At 33.7% G+C, this 20,258-nt stretch overlaps 3 protein-coding genes across 3 annotated transcripts; 2 read left to right on the forward strand and 1 right to left on the reverse strand.

The window, feature by feature from the left end:
* The first annotated feature begins 3,096 nt into the window (after window positions 1-3,096).
* LOC105964894 (chaperone protein ClpB1-like) lies at window positions 3,097-7,864 on the forward strand. Its single transcript, XM_088822394.1, has 8 exons — window positions 3,097-3,313; window positions 3,431-3,861; window positions 4,408-5,016; window positions 5,097-5,291; window positions 5,651-6,031; window positions 6,424-6,573; window positions 6,896-7,459; window positions 7,548-7,864. The coding sequence occupies exons 1-8, from the start codon at window positions 3,103-3,105 to the stop codon at window positions 7,746-7,748; spliced, it is 2,742 nt and encodes a 913-aa protein (XP_088678520.1). The 5' UTR covers window positions 3,097-3,102; the 3' UTR covers window positions 7,749-7,864.
* A 2,472-nt stretch (window positions 7,865-10,336) lies between these two features.
* On the forward strand, window positions 10,337-11,725 carry LOC105964893 (F-box/kelch-repeat protein At3g06240). Its single transcript, XM_012989401.2, has one exon. It carries the CDS (start codon window positions 10,412-10,414, stop codon window positions 11,684-11,686), a length of 1,275 nt encoding a protein of 424 aa, XP_012844855.1. The 5' UTR covers window positions 10,337-10,411; the 3' UTR covers window positions 11,687-11,725.
* A 5,335-nt stretch (window positions 11,726-17,060) lies between these two features.
* Window positions 17,061-19,705, reverse strand: LOC105965353 (pentatricopeptide (PPR) repeat-containing protein). The gene has a single exon (XM_012989898.2). The coding sequence runs from the start codon at window positions 19,607-19,609 to the stop codon at window positions 17,225-17,227; it is 2,385 nt and encodes a 794-aa protein (XP_012845352.1). The 5' UTR covers window positions 19,610-19,705; the 3' UTR covers window positions 17,061-17,224.
* Window positions 19,706-20,258: the final 553 nt, after the last annotated feature.

The following is a 20,258-nucleotide window of genomic DNA, read 5'->3' on the forward strand; positions in this document are numbered from 1 at the left end:
GCCCAACGCCGGAATCTGGCTGGAAAAAAAAATTCATAAAAAAAGTTATTTTCTGAAAAAAAAAATTATTTTTAAAATATTATTAAAATGGGGGTTAATGTGATATATTTGTTTAAATCCGGGGTCAATGTATAATATTGAGAAAGTTAGAGCATAATGGATGGAATTGATAAAAATTATATTATGGAGGGTATTTTAGACTAATGACATGGATATGAGTTTATTTGAAAGACATGTTTTTTTGTGGACCAATGTGCATTTAATTCCCTTGTCATGTCCCTCTTTTGCTCGTTCTGTTTTAAGTTCTAAACTTGTTCTATTTACACTTGAGGAAGTTAGTTAAAGAGTGACAAATTGGATTAAAATAAGGGTAAATTACACCCACACCCCTGAGGTATGCTTAAATAACTTTAAGGTCCCTGTGGTATCGATAATTACACTCACCCCCTTGAAACGTAGTTATAAACTCTAATGTGATAATGCATTGGATACGTTATTACGATAGAGTTCTACGGACGATTGGTTTCAGGAAGTGGTGGAGACAACAAAGAGTTATGGATGATTTACGAAATGTATGGCGAGCCATGTCACCCCATAACTTTATGTGATCTCCACCACTAGTTAAAAGTAATAACGACATTCTAAGTGCATTTTTCGTGAAAAAAAAATGTATAGAATTTTCGAAAATTAAAATTGGATCGAAAATCGGGATTTATATTTCATTTGAAAAGCTATAAAAATGTTTTTTTTTTAAATTTCACACAAGTGTGGGGTGGGGGGTGGGATGGGGGGGGGGGGGGGATAAACTTAATTATTATCCACTTTGAGCACTAATAAAATTGACAAAATCGTGCACCGAAAAGCTGATAAAATTAAATCATATGTTAATAGGATAAATTACAACCACCCCCTTAGGTATGGTTAATGTACGAAAAAATCCCTCTTGTTTGGATAATTACATCTACCCATCAACAATGATTTTTTCTTACACCTCCATCTTTATGGTGTCAAATTCAACATACTCATCTAGATTTCATGGAATGTGTTCTAGTTTGTACTCGTTTGTGTAAAAGTACAGTTTCTGATACACCACAATCTGATATATATATACAAACCGAAAAACACATATTATGATCTTCTTGTTTCAAAATGCGGAGTTCGAATATTGGGATAAAACGGGTACATAAGAGATAATATTCTATATAATCTCGAAAATTCCACTAAATTTGAAACTACAAGGGTGGACGTGTAAGAAGATTTATAGTTGAGGGTTAGTTGTAATTACCTAAACAGGAGGGATTCTCTCTCTCTCATTAATTGATGTTAATACATTAATCAAATGATTCACACGTAATATACGAAAAAAAAAAAAATGAATGTGAGTAATACGCTAGGTACTAAATATCTAAAATGGTACAAGTAATTAATTTATTTAAGGGATAATTAGTAAAACCCCCCAATTCATTTACTTATATCAAAGTGGATATAATCTCCTTTTCATTATTAGTGAAAACCCCCTTAATTATTTAATTAAATTAATATTAATACAATTGTTAAGTGTTATACCTATATTATCCTTAATTTTTCAAATCTTATATTTACAAAACCCTAGCCATATTGTCTGCAACACACCGCCGTTCTCAAATACCCAACACCTCTTCTCTTCTTTTCTGGAACCGAAACTCGGAAGTATCGACTGCGATGGCGGCGGCGGTGAAGGTGACGAAGGCGGCGCTACATCTCAACAACGACGAGGAAGACCCCTTTCTCCTTCTTTCTCGAATTGGGAATCCGACGGATGTGGGGCAAGGAGAGGACGAAGCCTGCTCCAAATCTCGACAATGACAAGGCGACGCCGCCGAATCTAGGACGGACGGCGGCCTTACGGTCTCCCCCTTTCCTTTCTGAGGGATGAGCATATCTCATCTGCTGGTATTTTTTTTTTTTTTTGTTCTTTCGATTTTCGGAAGCATTCCTGGAATCCTCATCGGAAGACTGGTCTCCACCACAGTTGTAATGGAATAGATTGTCCTCGAGGAGGAGGTATTGTTTGGAAGGCTCGTTTGTTGAAATTGTGTTCATGTTACTAAAAAAGATATAGTTGTTTTCGTTACGCGGTTGTAGTTGGTTTCAATAATAGTCGTTTTTGTTGGAATTTTGGTGTGTTTTTTTGGTTTTGCTTTTGTGGATTTCAATAATTTGTAGTTGATTCAATATAGTTGTTTTCGTATAGTAATATAGTTGTTTTTGCACAACAATATTATTGTTTTGATTACTTTTTAGTTGGTTTAAATAAATAGTTGATTTAACAAATAGTTGTTTTGGAGATGTTTGATTAAATAATTAGTTAATCTTACAATGGAAATAATATAATATATAATTAATTTAATAAATTGTGAAACTGATGTATTATTGTTTTAATACCAATTGTGTTAATAATAGTCGTTTTAATAATAGTCGTTTTAATAACAGTCGTTTTATTGGGATATAGTTGTTTTAACTGAAAATTAAAATAATGTAGAAAAGGAATATTTACAGAAAAATATTAAAAAAAAATTAAAAAAAAGTTTTTTTTTAAATTATTATTTTTTAAAGAAGAAATAAATAAAAAAACGAAAATTGATATTAAAATATAAAAAATAAAAAAATACATCAAACTAGTGGATAATGGGCAGTCAATAGTGGGAGAGTAAATTTGAAAATAAAAAAAGAATGGGTTTCTCACTAATAAAGGAAAATGAGCTGAATCCATCCTTATTAAAATTATGTTAGAGGGGTTCTCACTAATAGTCCCTTTATTTAATTACAAATAGCAGATTTTTTAAATAAACCAAAATAATAATTACAAATATGTCGGTTGCTTAAGTTTGCTCTAACCTTAACTCATTTTCATAAGAATTTAAGATAACTGATTAAAAAATATAAATTTTTTTATTAGTTTTATTAATTATTTAAGTGATATTTTAGTTCCATATTTCTGGTGAAATAATTAAATTATTTTCCTTGGACCAGTTTTTTTCTATGAATTAGTAAAATGAGTTTGAAACGAAAACATGATCTTTTAATTTGTAGGGTATAGAATAAGTCAATCAACCCTCAATCATGCATGACTACCGTAAAATAGCCCTTCCCACGCTACACGCAACTGACAAAACAAAACCTCACTCAAAAACACACACACACACAAGAATCATCGATCCAAAAAAAGATATTGGGATGTTAAAGGAAGAGAAATCGGAGCTGGAGAAGAGACACGGAGTTTGCATTTCCGACGCCGCTTTCGATCTCGCCGTTAATTCCCAACTTTTTCCGGGTTAGCTTTAATTTTTTTTTTTTTTTTTTCCGATTAAAAAAGTAGTGCATGCATGCACACGTAAGAAATTAATTATTTGGGCTAATTCTAATTGTTCAATTACACACACAACCCCAGAAAAATGTGTGCGGAGAATCTTGGACGAGGCATGCAAACTAGTGCAAGAAAATTTCACAAGTTGCGGCAACGAAATCGATCAATTCAACGACAATGCACGTGAGCTGGGCCGAACCCTAGTCGAACTAACCGAATTACACAGGGATGATAACAGCTCCGAAACCCAATTTTGGGTCGATAGATTGAAATCGGAACGCGATTCTGCATCGTTCCACATCAACGGCTTCTTCATGAGATGGGGCTTCGAAAAAGATTTTATTTTCTGTGAAGATGCCGAAAAGATCCGATCTTTGAGGGATCGCGTTATTGCATCTTCTGATTTTGACACCAACTTTACCCTAATTATTGACCAGTTTCTTGTCGATATACAACGAAGCATATTCAATCGTTTCCCGAGAAATTTGACCGTCCGGGCTTGTCATGTCGCGGAGGTATAATTTATTTATTTTATCTCTTAATTAATTAGTCGATTACATTCGGGAAATTCTTTATTTTGGTCCGGTATGTTGGTCTGATTAGGGATTTAGTCCTTTTTTATTTCAATTTTACACGCATTAACTATGAAAAAAATAGCATTTTTTATCCTATTTCACTCGAAGTTTGAATTTTAGACGTTGTATAGTATGGTGTAGCTAACAAACTCGCCGGAATTTATTTATACGGACGCTTAAAAATTACCGATGCTCCTCTAACTTAGTCTTTAAATTTGTCCTCTCTCACATAATCAAAGTTCTATCCATGCAAAGTTAGATGTCGAATTAATAAGTTTCTAGCGTCCAACATAAATAAAATCCGTCAAGTTTATTTGCCGCCTTATAAAATTAAAAAAATCATGAAAAATAGGATCAAAAATACAATATTTGCAGAGTTACTGCATGTAAAACTGAAACATGACAAGTTAGAGGACCACAAGTACAATTTTCTCGATTATATTTTGTCGTCTCTTAATTAATCGCATGTTGTTACGTTATGTGCAGGTAATAAGCAGGCTGACCGATGTCCCGTTTACGCAGATTATCCGATCCAATATCAACAGCCACAAGAAAAAAGCCGTTAAAATGACAAACAAGAGGGTGGTGAATCAAAAGCACGTGGTTAAAGAGATTTTCAAAATTTTAGCCTCGGAGAAGCCGGTAATTACGAACCGCCCTCGGGGGTCGTTTCTCCTTGTGGGCCCCACTGGAGTTGGTAAAAGGGAGATTGCAAAGTCCGTTGCGCTTCATTGGTATTGCGATGCAAGCAGGCTCGTGGAGATAGATATGTCGGAGTATGCGGATGATTATCTCTCGTACTGCTGTAATAACTTTTGTCTCCCCTTTATAGGGTCGAAGACAAAGAGTAGTTATAAACATCAGCAAAATCTTTGGGATCGACTTACCGAAGTAGTGGCGAAACGGCCTTATTCGGTTATTCTTCTACACAATGTAGACAAGGATTGCTTCAATACTCTAACGAAGGTTCTCCTTCGTATTTCGAGTGATGAAAGTGTTGACTTCTCTAAGTCTATTATCTTCATGACTTCGAGTAGTAATCCACTAGAACTCGATAAGACCCGTGATTGTACTTTAAAGGATACGAGAGTCGAGGTAACAAGTGTGTTTCCATTTGTTAATCAAAAAAAATTATTTTATTTTTTTCTTGATGTTTTTTATATGGGAATTTGTAGGGCAAGGAAATAAACTGTGGTGATTTGTTGTCTTGTCTCGATAAAGTTCTTGCGGTGGAGTGTTCGCACGATCAGAAGGCTGTTGCAAGATTGTTGCTCAGGGAAATTGTTAGAGAGGCTTATGGAGAAAGATCGGTCATTCATGCGTCTAATGCTGCACTCGATGTGTTATTCCTCATGGCAGATAAAGAGTGTGTAAGTAGTTATATACGTTGAAACTTTGGTCCTTTTCCGTCTATCACATTTGGTCCCCTTGTTCATAAAAAACAGATTTAGTCCTTCATATAGTTCAACAATTTAACACTTTTCGTCCTTTCCCTCAATTTACCGTTAGTCCGTCAGTTAAAACAGTGATGGGCACATGCTTGATTCCGTTAGTACTAATGAAAAATTGACGGAAAGAACCAAAAGTGTTCAGTTGTTGAAATATAAGGGACTAGGTTTGGTTATTCGTGAACAAACTACTAAAGGGACCAAATGTCAAAATCGAGGTAAACTTGAGGGGTGAAAATTGTAATTTTCCAAAATTAATAAATATATTGTTTCTTTGCTAGATTGGAGAAGATGGAAATGCTATCAAAAAGGCACTAATTGAGCACATCATATCTCCGTTATCGTTAATCGCAAAAGATCTCGATAACGCTTTTGTATGTGTCGACACATGTGTTGGATCATCAAACTTATCGTTTAGAGTTGAGCCACACGATCCGAAGAGTGTGGCCTGTCAATATTTCAACTTCAAAGACGGAACATTCGATGAATTTATCACCGATATAAAAACAACTATGGAAGCATTGGCCAAGATATTTCGCTTACGGCGTCAATTTTCGGACTTGACTGAATCCGGACAAAATTTATCTCCGTTGAATAACTTGTTGTTAGAAGCATGCGATGGGCTACTAGTGCATGCAATATCTCTTCATGCATATAAAGAGGTAATATATTTATTGAGAAAATTACAGTTTTCATCCCTCAACTTTCCACCTATTTCACATTTGGTCCCCATACATGATTCAATAACTTAATATTTTTGGTCATTTTTGTCCACTTATCTTTAGTCCGTTAGTTAAGGCAGTGATGGGCACATGCTTGATTCCGTTATGACTGACGGAAATGACTAAAATTGTTGAATTTTTGAAATATGAGGGACTAAATGTGTTATTTATTTATTTTATTTTTTTGTGAATATGGGGGACCAAATGTGAAATCGGTGCAAACTTGAAGGATGAAAACTGTATTTTCCCCTATATTTATTCTACTGCTCATATTTTGTTACTCTTTTTTTCTTATCAACTTCACAATTGATGAATTTATGGCCAATATAAAGATGTTAATAGAAACGAAGAACAAGGTAATGCAATTACGACGTCAATTCTCGGACTTACCGGAATCCGACCAAGAAAAGTTAGTGTCAAAAGCGTGCAATGAGATAGCGGTGCGTTACAACATATCTCCAACGAGAGAGGTGGACAAAGAGGTAATAATTTATTTTGATTTTATTGAAAGTAGTACCACTCTATTATATCGAGTTGCTAAAAAAACTACTCTATGTTATTTTGTAGCAAAAATCTCCCCTATGATTTAATTATTTATTTTACCAATTAGTGCCCCTGTACATAGGGGGTTGTGTGCTAAAACAATGAATTATGGGGGTTTTTATCCAAAAAAATTAATATGGGTTTTTTTTAACGATTCGTTATAATACAAGCTGACTGCTCTTATTTTGTTACTCTTTTTTTTTCAATATCACCTTGAGAAATGATTCGGTTTTTTCCGTTTTATGTTACGCATTCATATAGATAGCATCGAGCGGTCATTTTCCTACAGCTGAAGAGCAAGAGAAGTTCAAATTCGTTAGCAAATCACTGCAAAAAACTAATAAAATTGGTATTGGTAAAGCGGTTAAGGCTATAGTAGATGCTCTAGTCGAGATGAGCGATAGTTCATTAGAATTGCCTAATTTGCCCCCGAGAAATTACATGTTTGAAGGTTTGAACCACGAGGCTAAAACGAAGCTGATCAGCTGCCTGGGCGACACACTGGGTGACTCGTTCTTCACGTATATCAAACTAGACGAGAACTATAAAGGTGGTAAGAAAGAGAAGGAATCACTTATCGGTAAAGTGAAGGAGAATCCATGCATGGTTGTGTTGATCGATGGAGTCGAATTTGCTCACGGTATATTTTACAAGTGTTTGTTGGATATTTTCGATAAGGGTATTTTAGACGATTGTGAGGGTCTCGGTGTGGAATTTCGGAGAAGTATTATTATCCTCACATCGGAGCTGGGCAATAAACGTAGAATTGCTTCTACGTTTTTTAAAGATCGGAAAAACGATGTTTCTATCAAGGCCATGAATCAGGTAACTAGTTTAGCCTTTTTTTGTGTGTATATATTGTATACTTTATATTATATTGTCTAATTAGTTTCCAATTTATATATATTGGCAGAATGTGGAAATGAAAAGATTTAGGACTGAGTTGTTATATCGGTTGGATGGAATAATATTTTTCGATCCACTTAAACCGGAGGAAGGAGACGTTCACTTTTTGCGTGTACATGGTGACAGCGGCACAGACATGAAAAAATCCCGTTTGCTCTCTTCGATTCTTTTTCAATTGTATGAAGCAAGAAAATTAGACACCCTTTAATTTCTCTCTCTCTCTCTCTCAATTTTCCTTGGCATGTAATTTCTAAGCAAAAACAGGTTGGGGCGAGTCTGGATTTTTATATAATTTTCACGGACCGGATTTCGGATTTAAGCAAACATGCCCCATAACCGACCCGTTGCCATTCATATGAATAGGTTTTTTTTAAATATTTTTTGGAAGAACTAAAAAATTAAAACAAATCAGAAATTTGAATTTGAAGATTGGAATGTGAAATTTGATTTAAACAATTAGTAAATTTTATACGAGATTCCATTGTTTTAGTTATATATAATAATATAAAGGGTTAAATACAAAAACACCCCTGTACTATGAACTTTGTATCATATACCCTTGTACTATACATAAATATAAAAAACCCCCTTACATTACTTTTTTTTCAAAAATCTAAGCAATTAGATGTTTTTGAGAAAAAATATAAATACCAAAATTTTCCACATAAAGTTGACCGAAAATGGTAGCTCAAACAACCCCTTATATTTATTGGCTTAGCAGGGGTATTTTCGTTAGATTTTAGAAAAAATATAACAGTAGGGGGTTTTAGTATTTATGTATAGTACAGGGGGTATTTGATACAATGTCTATAGTACAGGGGTGTTTTTGTATTTAACCATAATATAAAATATAGGGTAATGCTGATATTATAAAATGTATTTTTGAAAATTAATGGGAAGTATTGGAAATTAAAAATAATAAAATGTCATCACTCCTCTCCCACTTTCTTCTTTCTTCTTCACGCAGAGCTCTCCAACCCAAAGCCCTCTGCCCTCCTCGTCTTCCCTTATGCTTTCTTTCTTCACCTTCTTGCTGCAATGAATTTTAATTTTAATTCTAATTTTAGTTTTTTTGGCTGGATTAAAAATTTAAAAGAAATGAAATAATAATGGCAACAAGATGCAAGGGAGGTTCATTTATTATGCAATGAAGCAGCAGACAACTTGAAAAAGGACTGCATATAAAAAAAACTGAGGTGAAAACAAATGAGTGTATCACATAAATTATAATGTTACATACATTTCCATGGCCACACATCTTACAATCAAGATTTAGTTTTTATGTTGCACCCTTCGGACAAAAAAAAAACAGAATTAACTGAATTTGTAATATTTTAGTACACATAATTAATAGAAAATTAAAGAACAGCTAGGGCTTCTTTTTTTTTCTTTTTTTTTGGTTGCATGAGAAATTAAAAGAAGAATAATTAAAATCTGTTGGAACTAAAATTAAATAACTTACAATCGGCTGGAGAGGAGAAATCTGAGCGTAGTGCTTGACGGCTATGGCGGGATCGTCAGAAGATGAAAAATGAAAAACGTTTTGTCTGTTGATAATTAGGGTTCAAAAAACACAGAAGAATTAAGGAAGAAGAAGAATTAAATTATGTTACGTCTTTACTGTTGTAATTACATCTTAATTATTAATTATAATTTATATAACAGTAATTACATCTTAATTATTAATTATTATTAATTATTACTTAAGTTTTAGTTATAGGGATTTTTATGTAATTTCACGTATAAGGTAGGTATCGTACTTTTTTTATGGGGTTCGTACAAATCATACGTGTCACATTTTTATTGGTTGATATTCAATCGTTTGGGTCCGAGTAGTACATACCCTCTCGGACCCTAGACAACCCCAAGAAACTTGTGAGAGAACTAGAGGGAGACACTTTTTGAATTAAGGGCGGGATTTAGTATATTTTAATTTTTATTATCTTTGTATTGTGCTTTTATAATTTTTAACAATTAATTGTATAAAAAAATTAAAAGTAAGTAGTTTTATGAATTTGTCTGAGAGAAAGAGTAAACAAACAGGATAAAGAAATTATAAATTGTTACTTGGGGCGGGTCCACCCTTGGTCAAGGATGGAATCAAATTCACCCTCAATTGAATTTTAATTCACTATATTAGACCTATATATAAATTAAATCGACTCAATTTTTATTATCTAATTAACTCAAAAAAAATGTCCTAAGTTTTTATTTGTCCACTTCTCGATTTGTCAAAAAATGAAAAAAGAAATCTCAATTTTGGAATTTTTTCTTAGGTGGCTGCCTTCGAACCCCTAATAATTTATTTTTTCCTGTAACAATATCCAATGCTAGCTACTCTTAAAACAATTGTAGTTGTCATTAGTTTATTTACGTTTATTTTATATTGAAAATTGTATATGTATATTCCGTCCCTCTAGTGATGAATTTCTGGCTTCGCCGGTGCTCTTCACTTGGTTCAGCACGGATGAGGTTGGTTTTTGAAAAAAAAAAAAAAAAAATAATGTACGAGGTTGACACAATAACTAGAAAATGTAAATTATGGGAATAGTATTTCAAATTTTGCAGTGTAATTACAAGTTTGTATAAACAGAACGTTCCAAATTATTTATTTATTTTTCAACTTTTGCAAAAGCCCTGTAATATTATGGACAATAAATATTAAGGTAACCTTTTCAAAATGACATGCTTTTTGTCAATTCTAGTCTTCGGTAAAAGATTCCTTCAATCCTACTAAGCCCATATATCTGATTTCATATATTTCAAAATTCAAACTGTGACCAAATTTACCACCAGCCATTCTTAAATCCAATTCCAAAGGTTTTCTGAAAAATAAAATTTCATCATCTGAAAAATATTAAAATAAAAAAAATGTCTGATTATTTACCTGAAGAAGTGTTGATCAAGATCATGACAAAGCTGCCTCCCAAATCTCTTGTAAGGTTCCGTTGCGTTTCGAAATCGTGGAATTCGATAATCACAAGCCCATTCTTCATCTCAATCCACACTCAACAAGCCTCGCTCTCCGAATCCCAAATCATCGTCAGGCGTTATTCAAAGGCCCAAAACAGTGAGGTCTACTCAGTGCACCACGACGACAAACACTTCTCCGATGAAAAAAGCATCCAAATAGAATATCCTTTTCGTGACTACACGCGTTTCTATTACCGGATCGTGGGTTCTTCCAATGGTGTGCTCTGCCTATTGGACGATCTATTCGGGCAAGCTTACTCCATCGTTCTATGGAATCCGACCATCAAGCGAAAACTCACTTTGCCTATGCCCGAAGAGAACGTCGCTTCGCATGTGATGTTTGTTCTTGGTTTTGGATTTGATGTCCAAAATAACGACTACAAGGTTGTGAGGATATGTTATATTCAAGAGGATTACGAGTATTTGGTCCCCCCTGCAGTTGAGGTTTATGCGGTTAAAACCGGGAGTTGGCGCACCTTTAATGGTGAAGTCCCGAAGAATTGTGTTGTCGAGTATTTTTGGTCGCAGGTTGTGATTTATGGGAGTGTGCATTGGGTTGCGTACAGAAATATGGGGAAGCACGATAAGGTGGAAAACATAATAATGTTGTTCAACTTGAGCCAAGAAGTGTTTGACGAAATGGAATTGCCTAATCCGTTAAAAGACGAGCTTCCGATTAATTTGAACGTCGTTTCTCTAGAAGGTTCGCTCGCGGTTGTTCAGTACGACGAACGTGTTGGGAGCAAGAGTTGCTGCATTTGGGTGATGAAGAAATATGGTGATGTGGAGTCATGGAGCAAACGATACTATGTTGATCTTGAAGGACTTGGGTTGATTCTTGGTTTTAGAGCAAATGGCGATGTGCTTTTGACTGCTAGGAATCGAGGGTTACTATCGTATGATCATATCATGGGGAATAGTAAGGATCTTGGCATATTTGGTACGAAAGACTCGTTTTACGTGGGCCCCTATTGCGAGTCTCTCGGTTTACTTGTTGAGGGAAAAGAAGCGCGGGAAAGGGTGCCGAGTGATAGTGATAGTGACAGCGAGTGCGAGAGCGAATGCGAGTCGTCGGTGGAGGATGATGAAGATCGATTTGGTGATGTGGAGAAGAGCGAGTTTCGGATGCAGCACAGTATGTTTCAGTATCTAAGTGCTCTGCTTAAGCGTTGAGGTATTCTTTTTCTTTTTCTTTTTCTTTTTCTTTTTTCTTCTTTTTTGGTTTAGTTAAATGAAAGTTTAAGACCGGACTTGGTGGCCCATTTGGCTAAGCTTAATTTGAAAAACTGATAAGTTCTTACGTCTAATAAGATGTTTTAAGAGTTGATAAACAATCTTATTTTTAGAATTAATTTTTAAACTGTTTGGATAATGAGCTTATTTGCTATTTTTATTCATTAGAAGATCTTAAAAAAAAGATAGGGTATGAGTACTTTTTAAAAAAGATCTTATTTGCTCTCCTACAGCTTATTTTAAAAAAAAAATGCCAAACACTTTGGAAAAGGTTATAAGTTCTTAAACATCTTATACCATTTTTTTAACATCTTATAAGCTTACCCAAACATTCTAATAAAAAAGAAGCTGTAGAGCAGAAGTTTGTAGCTTGGTTCTTTAGTTCATACTAGTAATTGTCCCCGTGCGATGCACGGGGCAACAAATTACATTGTTTTGATGTTGTAAGAATATAAACAAACGTTTGATGTATCGTATGATCAAAATATTGCTATAATCATTCATTAATAATTCATCAGTGGAACATTACTAAGTATACTACACAAAAAAAAAAAAAAAAAAAAAAAAACAAACGAACAAATAACTTTACTGTTGAATAATTTTCCAAATAAATTGAATCAACTAATACCATTAGATTGAAAAATTGAACCAAAAACAAAATCATCAACTATGTCTTTCATGTTGAGTTTAAAAGTAATTAGATTTAATAACTTACTTAACCTAATCAAAACTAAACTATCGACAACATACCAACGTAAAAGGCCATCTGTACATCTTGCTCGTAATAAAGCCCTTCTTCACTGCCTCGTTTTGGTCCTGTTTTGTCACTGGAATTAACAATTATATTGGAAAATTAAGAAACAAAAATAAATATAAACAATAAATTAAATATCCATACAAACAATATGTCTTGAAGGCCGACTTCCAATAGCTTGTGGCTCCGCCCATTTTTGCTTAGTTCTCTCCAATCATCCAGTTCTATAACATGTCCAATAACATCTAAAAGGAAATAATTGTTATACACAAAATTTGAAATCTTTGGTATAAATTAATGAAACACATAATTTAACAAAATGAAATTACCTATAAGCCATGATGTAAAAAAATGCAAACTAATTACCACACAGTCAATAGGATGAAGAAGAAAATAAGACAAAAATTCTAAAGTCGGGTTACTAAAAGAAGAAGCCTCTTAGGTAGGATGAAGAAATAAAATTCGAATGTTGTAGAGTGGATATAAATAAGAAGAGCAAACACAAACGTGCTGAAGTGGAAGAGAGAAGTTGAAAGTGTTAAGAGTCTTAAGGAAAGTCTTTGGGAATCGTCTATCTTTGGGAATACAATAATGAATAATTAGTATTTTATCATCAAAAAATAATATTTAGTGTTCAGATGTTTATGGCTGAAAATTAGGAGATCAAACAATATTTAGGAGATTTAATTGTTTGTGCATTAGAGATATCTATGGCTGAAAATAGGAGTGATTTGGCTGGTTCGGGCATAAAAAATTGATAACAATCGAAAATAATATTTAAGAGATACAAATCTTATAAAAATCGAAAATAATATTTAGGAGATAAAAATTTGATAAAAATCGAAAAGAATATTTAAAAAAATATTTAGGAGATAAAAATTAGATAAGAAATCGAAAAATAATATATAGGAGATAAAAATCTGATAAAAATTGAAAATAATATTTAAATTAATATTCAAGAGATAAAAATTTAATAAAAATCGAAAATAATAATTAAAATAATGCTAATGAGATAAAAGTTGATAAAATACGAAAATAATAATTAAAATAATATTTAGGAGATAAAAATATGATAAAGATCAAAAATATTAGTTAAAATAATATTTAGGAGATAAAAATTTGATTAACATCGAAAATAATATTTAGGAGATAAAAATTGAAAAATAATATTTAGGAGATATTTTTTATATAAAACTCGAAAACAATATTTAAAATAATATTTAGGAGATATAAATTTGATAAAATTCAAAAATAATAATTAAAATAATATTTTGGAGATAAAAAATTGATACAAATCGAAAATAATATTTAGGAGATAAAAAATTGATAAAAATCGAAAATAATATTTAGGAGATAAAAATCTAATACAAATCGAAAATATCTTTTATATATAAGAAAAAATTACAATATGACATTAGGGTTTCTTGAGTTGCCCTAGCGTTTTTTATTAAAATAATATCTTGGAGATAAAAAACTGATACAAATCGAAAATAATATTTAAAATAATATTTAGGAGATAAAAATTTGATAAAAATCGAAAATAATATTTAGGAGATAAAAATCTAATACAAATCGAAAATAGTATTTAGGAGATAAAAATCAAAAATAATATTTAAAATAATATTTAAAATAATATTTAGGAGATATTTTCGATTTTAAATCGAAAATAATAAAAACAAAAATTACAAATATCACATTAGGATTTCTCAGGGTTGCCCTAGCGTTTCTTTCTTTTATATATAAGATATAAGATTACAAAAGATATGCAGGCGATAAAATAATATTAAAAATGTGATAAAATCAAAAAAAAAAATGGAGATAAAAAATAAATAAAAATTACAAAAAATATGCTCGAGATAAAATAATATTAAAAATGTGATAAAAAAAATATGCTGGAAATAAAATAATATTAAAAATGTGATATAAATCGGAAAAAAATTGATATCGAAAATAAATAATTAATTACAAAACATATTCTGGAGATGAAATAGTATTAATAATGTGATAAAACTCGGAAAAAAAATTGAGATCGGAAAAAAATAAAAAATTACAAATATGTAATATGTTGGAGATAAAATAATATTAAAAATGTGATAAAAATCGGAAAGAATATTGAGATCGAAAAGAAATAAAAAATTACAAATAATATGCAGCAGATAAAAACGAAAAAAAATTGAGATCGAAAATAAATAAAAAATTACAAAAATATGATAGAGATAAAATAATATTAAAAATGTGATAAAACTCGGAAAAAAAATAAAATAATATTAAAAATGTGATAAAACTCGGAAAAAAAATTGAGATCGGAAATAAATAAAAAATTACAAATAATATGCTAATAAAAACAAAAATTACAAATATCACATTAGGGTTTCTCAGGGTTGCCCTAGCGTTTCTTTCTTTTATATATAAGATGTATATTTGCAGATGTCATCTTTCAGATTTCAACATACACCACTAAAAACATATGCATATATGAATTTTCAAAGGTTTGATTTAGATATCTAGAAAACATGGAAAAAATGATATAACAACTTATGGGAAAAACAGAGATATTTTATCAAATACAATTGCTATGAACTTATCTATACTCCTTATAAAAATGTGAATCTTATGAGAGGTTTCTTCCATTTTTTGCATGGACAATAATATCCTTTGGATAGATACATTTGAAGGTTAATTAGGTAATATTTATTAGTAATAATTAATCATTACACAAACAAAATTCTTCTAAACTAATTAATACAATACATGGGAGACTTCTTACGTTTATGTTACATCTTTTCATGTTCCTTTTCTCTATTTTTTTTTTCACCTTGTAAGTTGTAAATGACCTTTCATTGACGATTTAACCAAATGATAATTAACAATTAATTATTCATTGATTAATAAGCAATACATGAACACTACGTACATAGAATATATAGTCGGTTGAGTATCCTTGTACAATCCATTAATTGGAGCTAAGGTGATTTTATAAAATTGAAACTAATATATAAGAATAATTGTTGCCTTTCTCTTAACTTCATTAGTAAATAGTTTGGCAATTTACTAAAGTTTCATGTTTGGCTTAATTAGTATCAATAGATGCGTCTATTGATACTATGTTTTACCGATTCTATGCTTCTAATACATAATAAGTTTTTATTTCCAGGATTGTGGCAGATGGAATACATTTTTTTCAATGGACAAAGGCGTAACCTTGTATTTCAAGTTTCAAAAGAGATGTTGGTTTTAACGGGTGAATGTACAGGTAAGTGCCGGACCTGCAGTTTTTCTGATCATCTTAAATAATTAGGTTTTAATATTTATGTGACCGAATACCATAACTATTTTATTAGTAGGTCAATAAGTTTCTTAAATACATGTAATAACTTGACTATCAGTCCTAAATCATACAATATAAGATTCGATATTTTTACTAAATACGTAAGCAACAATTCAAAGAAAGATATTGGAAGATTATCTATACAATTTTACCTTTATTTCTGTCTTTTTTTTTTTGGTCTTTTGCGTCATAGTATAACTCTTGTATTATTTTGTTTAATTTTTTTATTATTTGATATCGCATGAAACGGAACAATTTTTATGATGTGAAATGCAGAGGGTGGGTGTGTTGGGGGATTATGTTTCTCAAAATTTTGTTTTCTAACAAAAGGTAGTCATCACAACAAGTAGAAGAATATGTATATGATATAAACTATCCCAGGTTCTATTTTCGTTGAACAAGCGAGAGAAAATGTTTTTTTGTTTACTCATGTTTACCATTAACATGCTACTTCTTTCTGGAAATAATATACACACAACATTTGCTATTTTCATTCTTTTTTCAATCCATCAATGCAACAAGGGTGTACACTCAGTAAATAATCAGTATTTGCCAAGTTTGCTAGAAAGCTAACTTAGGGATTTGATGAAGACAAGTTCATCACAACATGGGAAAAAGTTAATTTCGCCATCTACGGATAAGAGTTTGATGATTTGGGGAGTAGCTCTAGAAGCTTGAGAGGCGCTCCGCCGTCGGGTCTTGGCAGTGTGCGTGGGGCAAGGAAGAGGAAAGTGAAATGAAGACGGATGCCTCGTCGGCAATGGATTGAGGATAGAAGATTGTTTCGGTGGTGGTGGAATGCTTACAAATTTTTTAAGGTAGAATTGAAATTATTGGAGATTTTAGTGCCTGTGGCGACAAGGGACGCCTTGACAACTGAGGCGGGTTCGAGATGGCGAATTTGGGCATTGGAGTCGGAATTGGGTGTTGCAACGCCTAAATTATCATCAAAGAAAGCAATAAAGAAGCAGATAATTGGGAGATAACATAGAAATTGGTGAAAATTTGTTAAATTACGGCAATATAGCAAGTGAAAAGCAAAATTATAAATACATAAGAAAATTAATAAAGCACGTGCAACGCACGTGCACCTGTCTAGTTTTATAAAATAATTAAAAAATAAAAAACGCATACTAAGTTAATTCGCAGCGTATCTGCATTATTGCGTGCGGATAAAATTAGGAGGATGCTATACCGAATGCTCGTCACATGGTGTTGCGTGTAGGAGATTATTTACCTCAAAAAAATGAAGCGAGCATTCATTTAATCGAACTACAAACAATACAAGGAATTAAACTAATATTCAAGGCTACCGACAATATAACCAAATACGACATATTTGAAGCTCTCTTTATCAGTTAGTACAATTAGAAGAAATGATATTGAAATTTGTGTGTCACCAAAACTCTCCACAGCTGCATATTCCATCTCTAAAATGATGAAATCGGCTCGTGTCTCTAACGGTTATTTCTCTCTTAGTAATAATTGTTATATATTTCAGAGCAGTATGACAATCTCCGCAAACCCTCAAATTCTTTGTAATAACAATAGGCTTGTCTTCTTTAAGACTAATAAGTCCATACGCAACAGCAAGCTTTTCGCTGTGATAGAGAAGAATCTTTTCTTTCTCCTCTTCCTCCACATCATGGTAAACGAAATCGGACTCCGTATTATAACCCAATCTTTTCATTTCCGTAAAAAGATCCTCCAATTTCTTATATATTTCGTACGATTCTTTATGAGACAAATCGCCTCCGACAAATGCATGAATATTCCCATTCACTTCTATCCAACTACACCCCGGTTTTTTCTTGAACCCTAGTTCCTTTTGGTGGATCCGAACATTCGCAGCATCGTCCCATCTTCGAGCAGTGGTGTACAAATTAAACAACAGAACGAAATTTCCAGTGCTTGTGGGTCCCACAGCCTGGATTTTACTAGAAACTTCTTCTCCTAGTTCAATATTTTTGTGGGTCCTACAAGCCGAGAGTAACGCGTTCCATATATGAGCATCTGCCTCAAACGGCATCGTTTTAATGAGTTTGTGAGCCTCATCTAAAAAACCCGCACGACCCAACAAATCGACCATGCAAAAATAGTGATCCATTTTTGGAGCAATATTAAATTCTTTACTCATGACGAGAAATAGATGCTTCCCCTCTGTAACAAGCCCTGCATGGCTGCAAGCTGAGAGGAGAGCAATGAACGTTACATCGTCCGGTTTGTGGGGCCCATTTTGCATTTGTTGGAATAAAGTAATCGCGTCTTTTCCCAAGCCGTGAATACCATAGCCTACGATCATTGCATTCCACGAGACTACATCTCTGTGAGACATATTATCGAACACACGCCGAGCGGAATCCACCTTACCGCACTTACTGTACATGTCAATTAGAGCATTGGAAATCGAGATATCCGATGCGAATCCACGTACCACTGAATAGCTGTGCCCACATATTCCATGTTGCAATGCGGATAAATAAGAGCACGCTGGCAGAAAGCCCATCATGGTCGCCAATTCTGGCACAACACCTGCAAGCTGCATTTTGTTGAACATTTGTAGAGCTTCTTCGGCGTAACCATTTTGTACACATCCAGAGATTAGAGCGCTGTAAGAAACGGAATCTTTGAACTGCATTGGCTCAAAGAATTTCATCGCATCGTCTACTGACCCACATTTTGCGTACATCGAAAGAAGTGTGTTTCCGACCATTAATTCCGAATTAAACCCCAACTTAATCGTGTAGCAGTGAAGCTGCTTCCCTATGTTCAAATCGTTCAGCTTCGCACAACCACGAACTACCGTCGCAAGCATAACAGGTGAAGGACTACCGTACAACTCCATCCTCATTTTTTCGAAAAATTCCAAACCCTCTCCTATAGAATTACAGGTAACACAAGCTCCGATAATAGCACTCCACGTAACCTCGTTTTTTATCGTCAATCCATGGAAAATCTTCTTTGCGTAAACCAACAACCCACATTTCCCATACATATCAAGAATCGCAGTCCCAACCATGACATCAAACTTAATACCCTTTCTAAAGCAAAAACAATGAACAGCCTTTCCTTCGTTCAATCTACTCGCCTCCCCAATTACAGGCAAAACAGCCAAAACCGTGGAAGAATTAGGTTCCATCCCTTGGTGCTGCATCTCCAAAACTAACCCAACAGCATCCCAGTAACACCCGTGCGACGAAAAACCCGAAACCATAGCATTCCATGCCACAACATCTCTCTCAGGCATTCCGTCGAACACTTCCCGCGCATCCCCCAAACGGCCACACTTCAGATAAAAGTCCACCAACGCAGTACACACATAAACATCACCGTCAAGACTCTGTCTTTTCGCATGCGCATGAATCTTGACACCAGTTTCCGCATCCAGCAAAGCAGAACAAGCCTTGAGCACAAAAGGGTAGGTGTACTTTGTCGGAGTGATCCCAGAACCCACCATCTCATCGTACAAATCGACGGCTTTCTCGAATGGTCCGTCCCACGCGTAAGCTCTGATCATTTGGTTCCATAATATAGTCTTGTTCTTCCTTTCTTGAATTGGGATTGAGTTGAAGACTCGGTGAGCAAGTTGAGGCTTCTTGCATGAAATGTAGAGACGAGTGAGCTTGTCTAGGGTTGATGATTGGGCGCTGAAATCTTCACCGTTGGATTTGAGCAGGCATTGATGGATTACTCTGCCTTGTTTGAGTGATTTTGATTCGATGCAGCCTTCGAGAAGTTGTAAGTAGTTTCTGATCGTTGAAACTGAGCCCTGGTTTGGCATAATGTTGTGCTAGGTTCTTGTGACTGCTAATTTTATAAATATACGGTTAAGAAATTGCTATTTGCGGTTCATAATTGTTTCTCTATAGAACCCAAAATCCTGGAAAAACTTCCCAAAAGCCCCAAAAAAGCAAATAGCGAAAAAAAAATTTCGAAAATTCGAAATCAAGCTTTAAGAAGGGTTGAGCTTCGATTTTTTAAGGTAATTTCGACTATTTTATATAATATGCATTGCCCATGTCGATTACGGAACCTATTTCATGTTAAAAGCCCCTACAAATCGAATTGTAGGGGCTTTTTTCCGCAAAATATATGGGGAACTCCTAAGATGGGCGCTCATGGGGTGTTCGAACGCCCGATTCGGGCGTTCAAACACCCATGGGCGCCCATCTTGGGCGTTGATTTGAGTAGCAAACGCTCGGTTTGGGCGTTAACCGGGCGAGCACTGCATGAATGGGCGTAGAGCAGCCAACTGTACGTCCAACTTGGGCGTGCACTGCATGAATGGGCGCCCAAGTTGGGCGTTTACACGTTTCGCCCAGTTTTTTCGATCGAGAAGACGGAATTTTTACCTCGTTATGTCCGGTATCCCAATTTTCATCCGATGAGCTCATTTGTGTTCGTATATCACACCAAGAAGAATGATTTTT

Source organism: Erythranthe guttata, chromosome 8, assembly GCF_056151865.1.
Source record: "Erythranthe guttata isolate IM_541 chromosome 8, IM_541, whole genome shotgun sequence".
NCBI classification, from domain to species: Eukaryota; Viridiplantae; Streptophyta; class Magnoliopsida; order Lamiales; family Phrymaceae; genus Erythranthe; species Erythranthe guttata.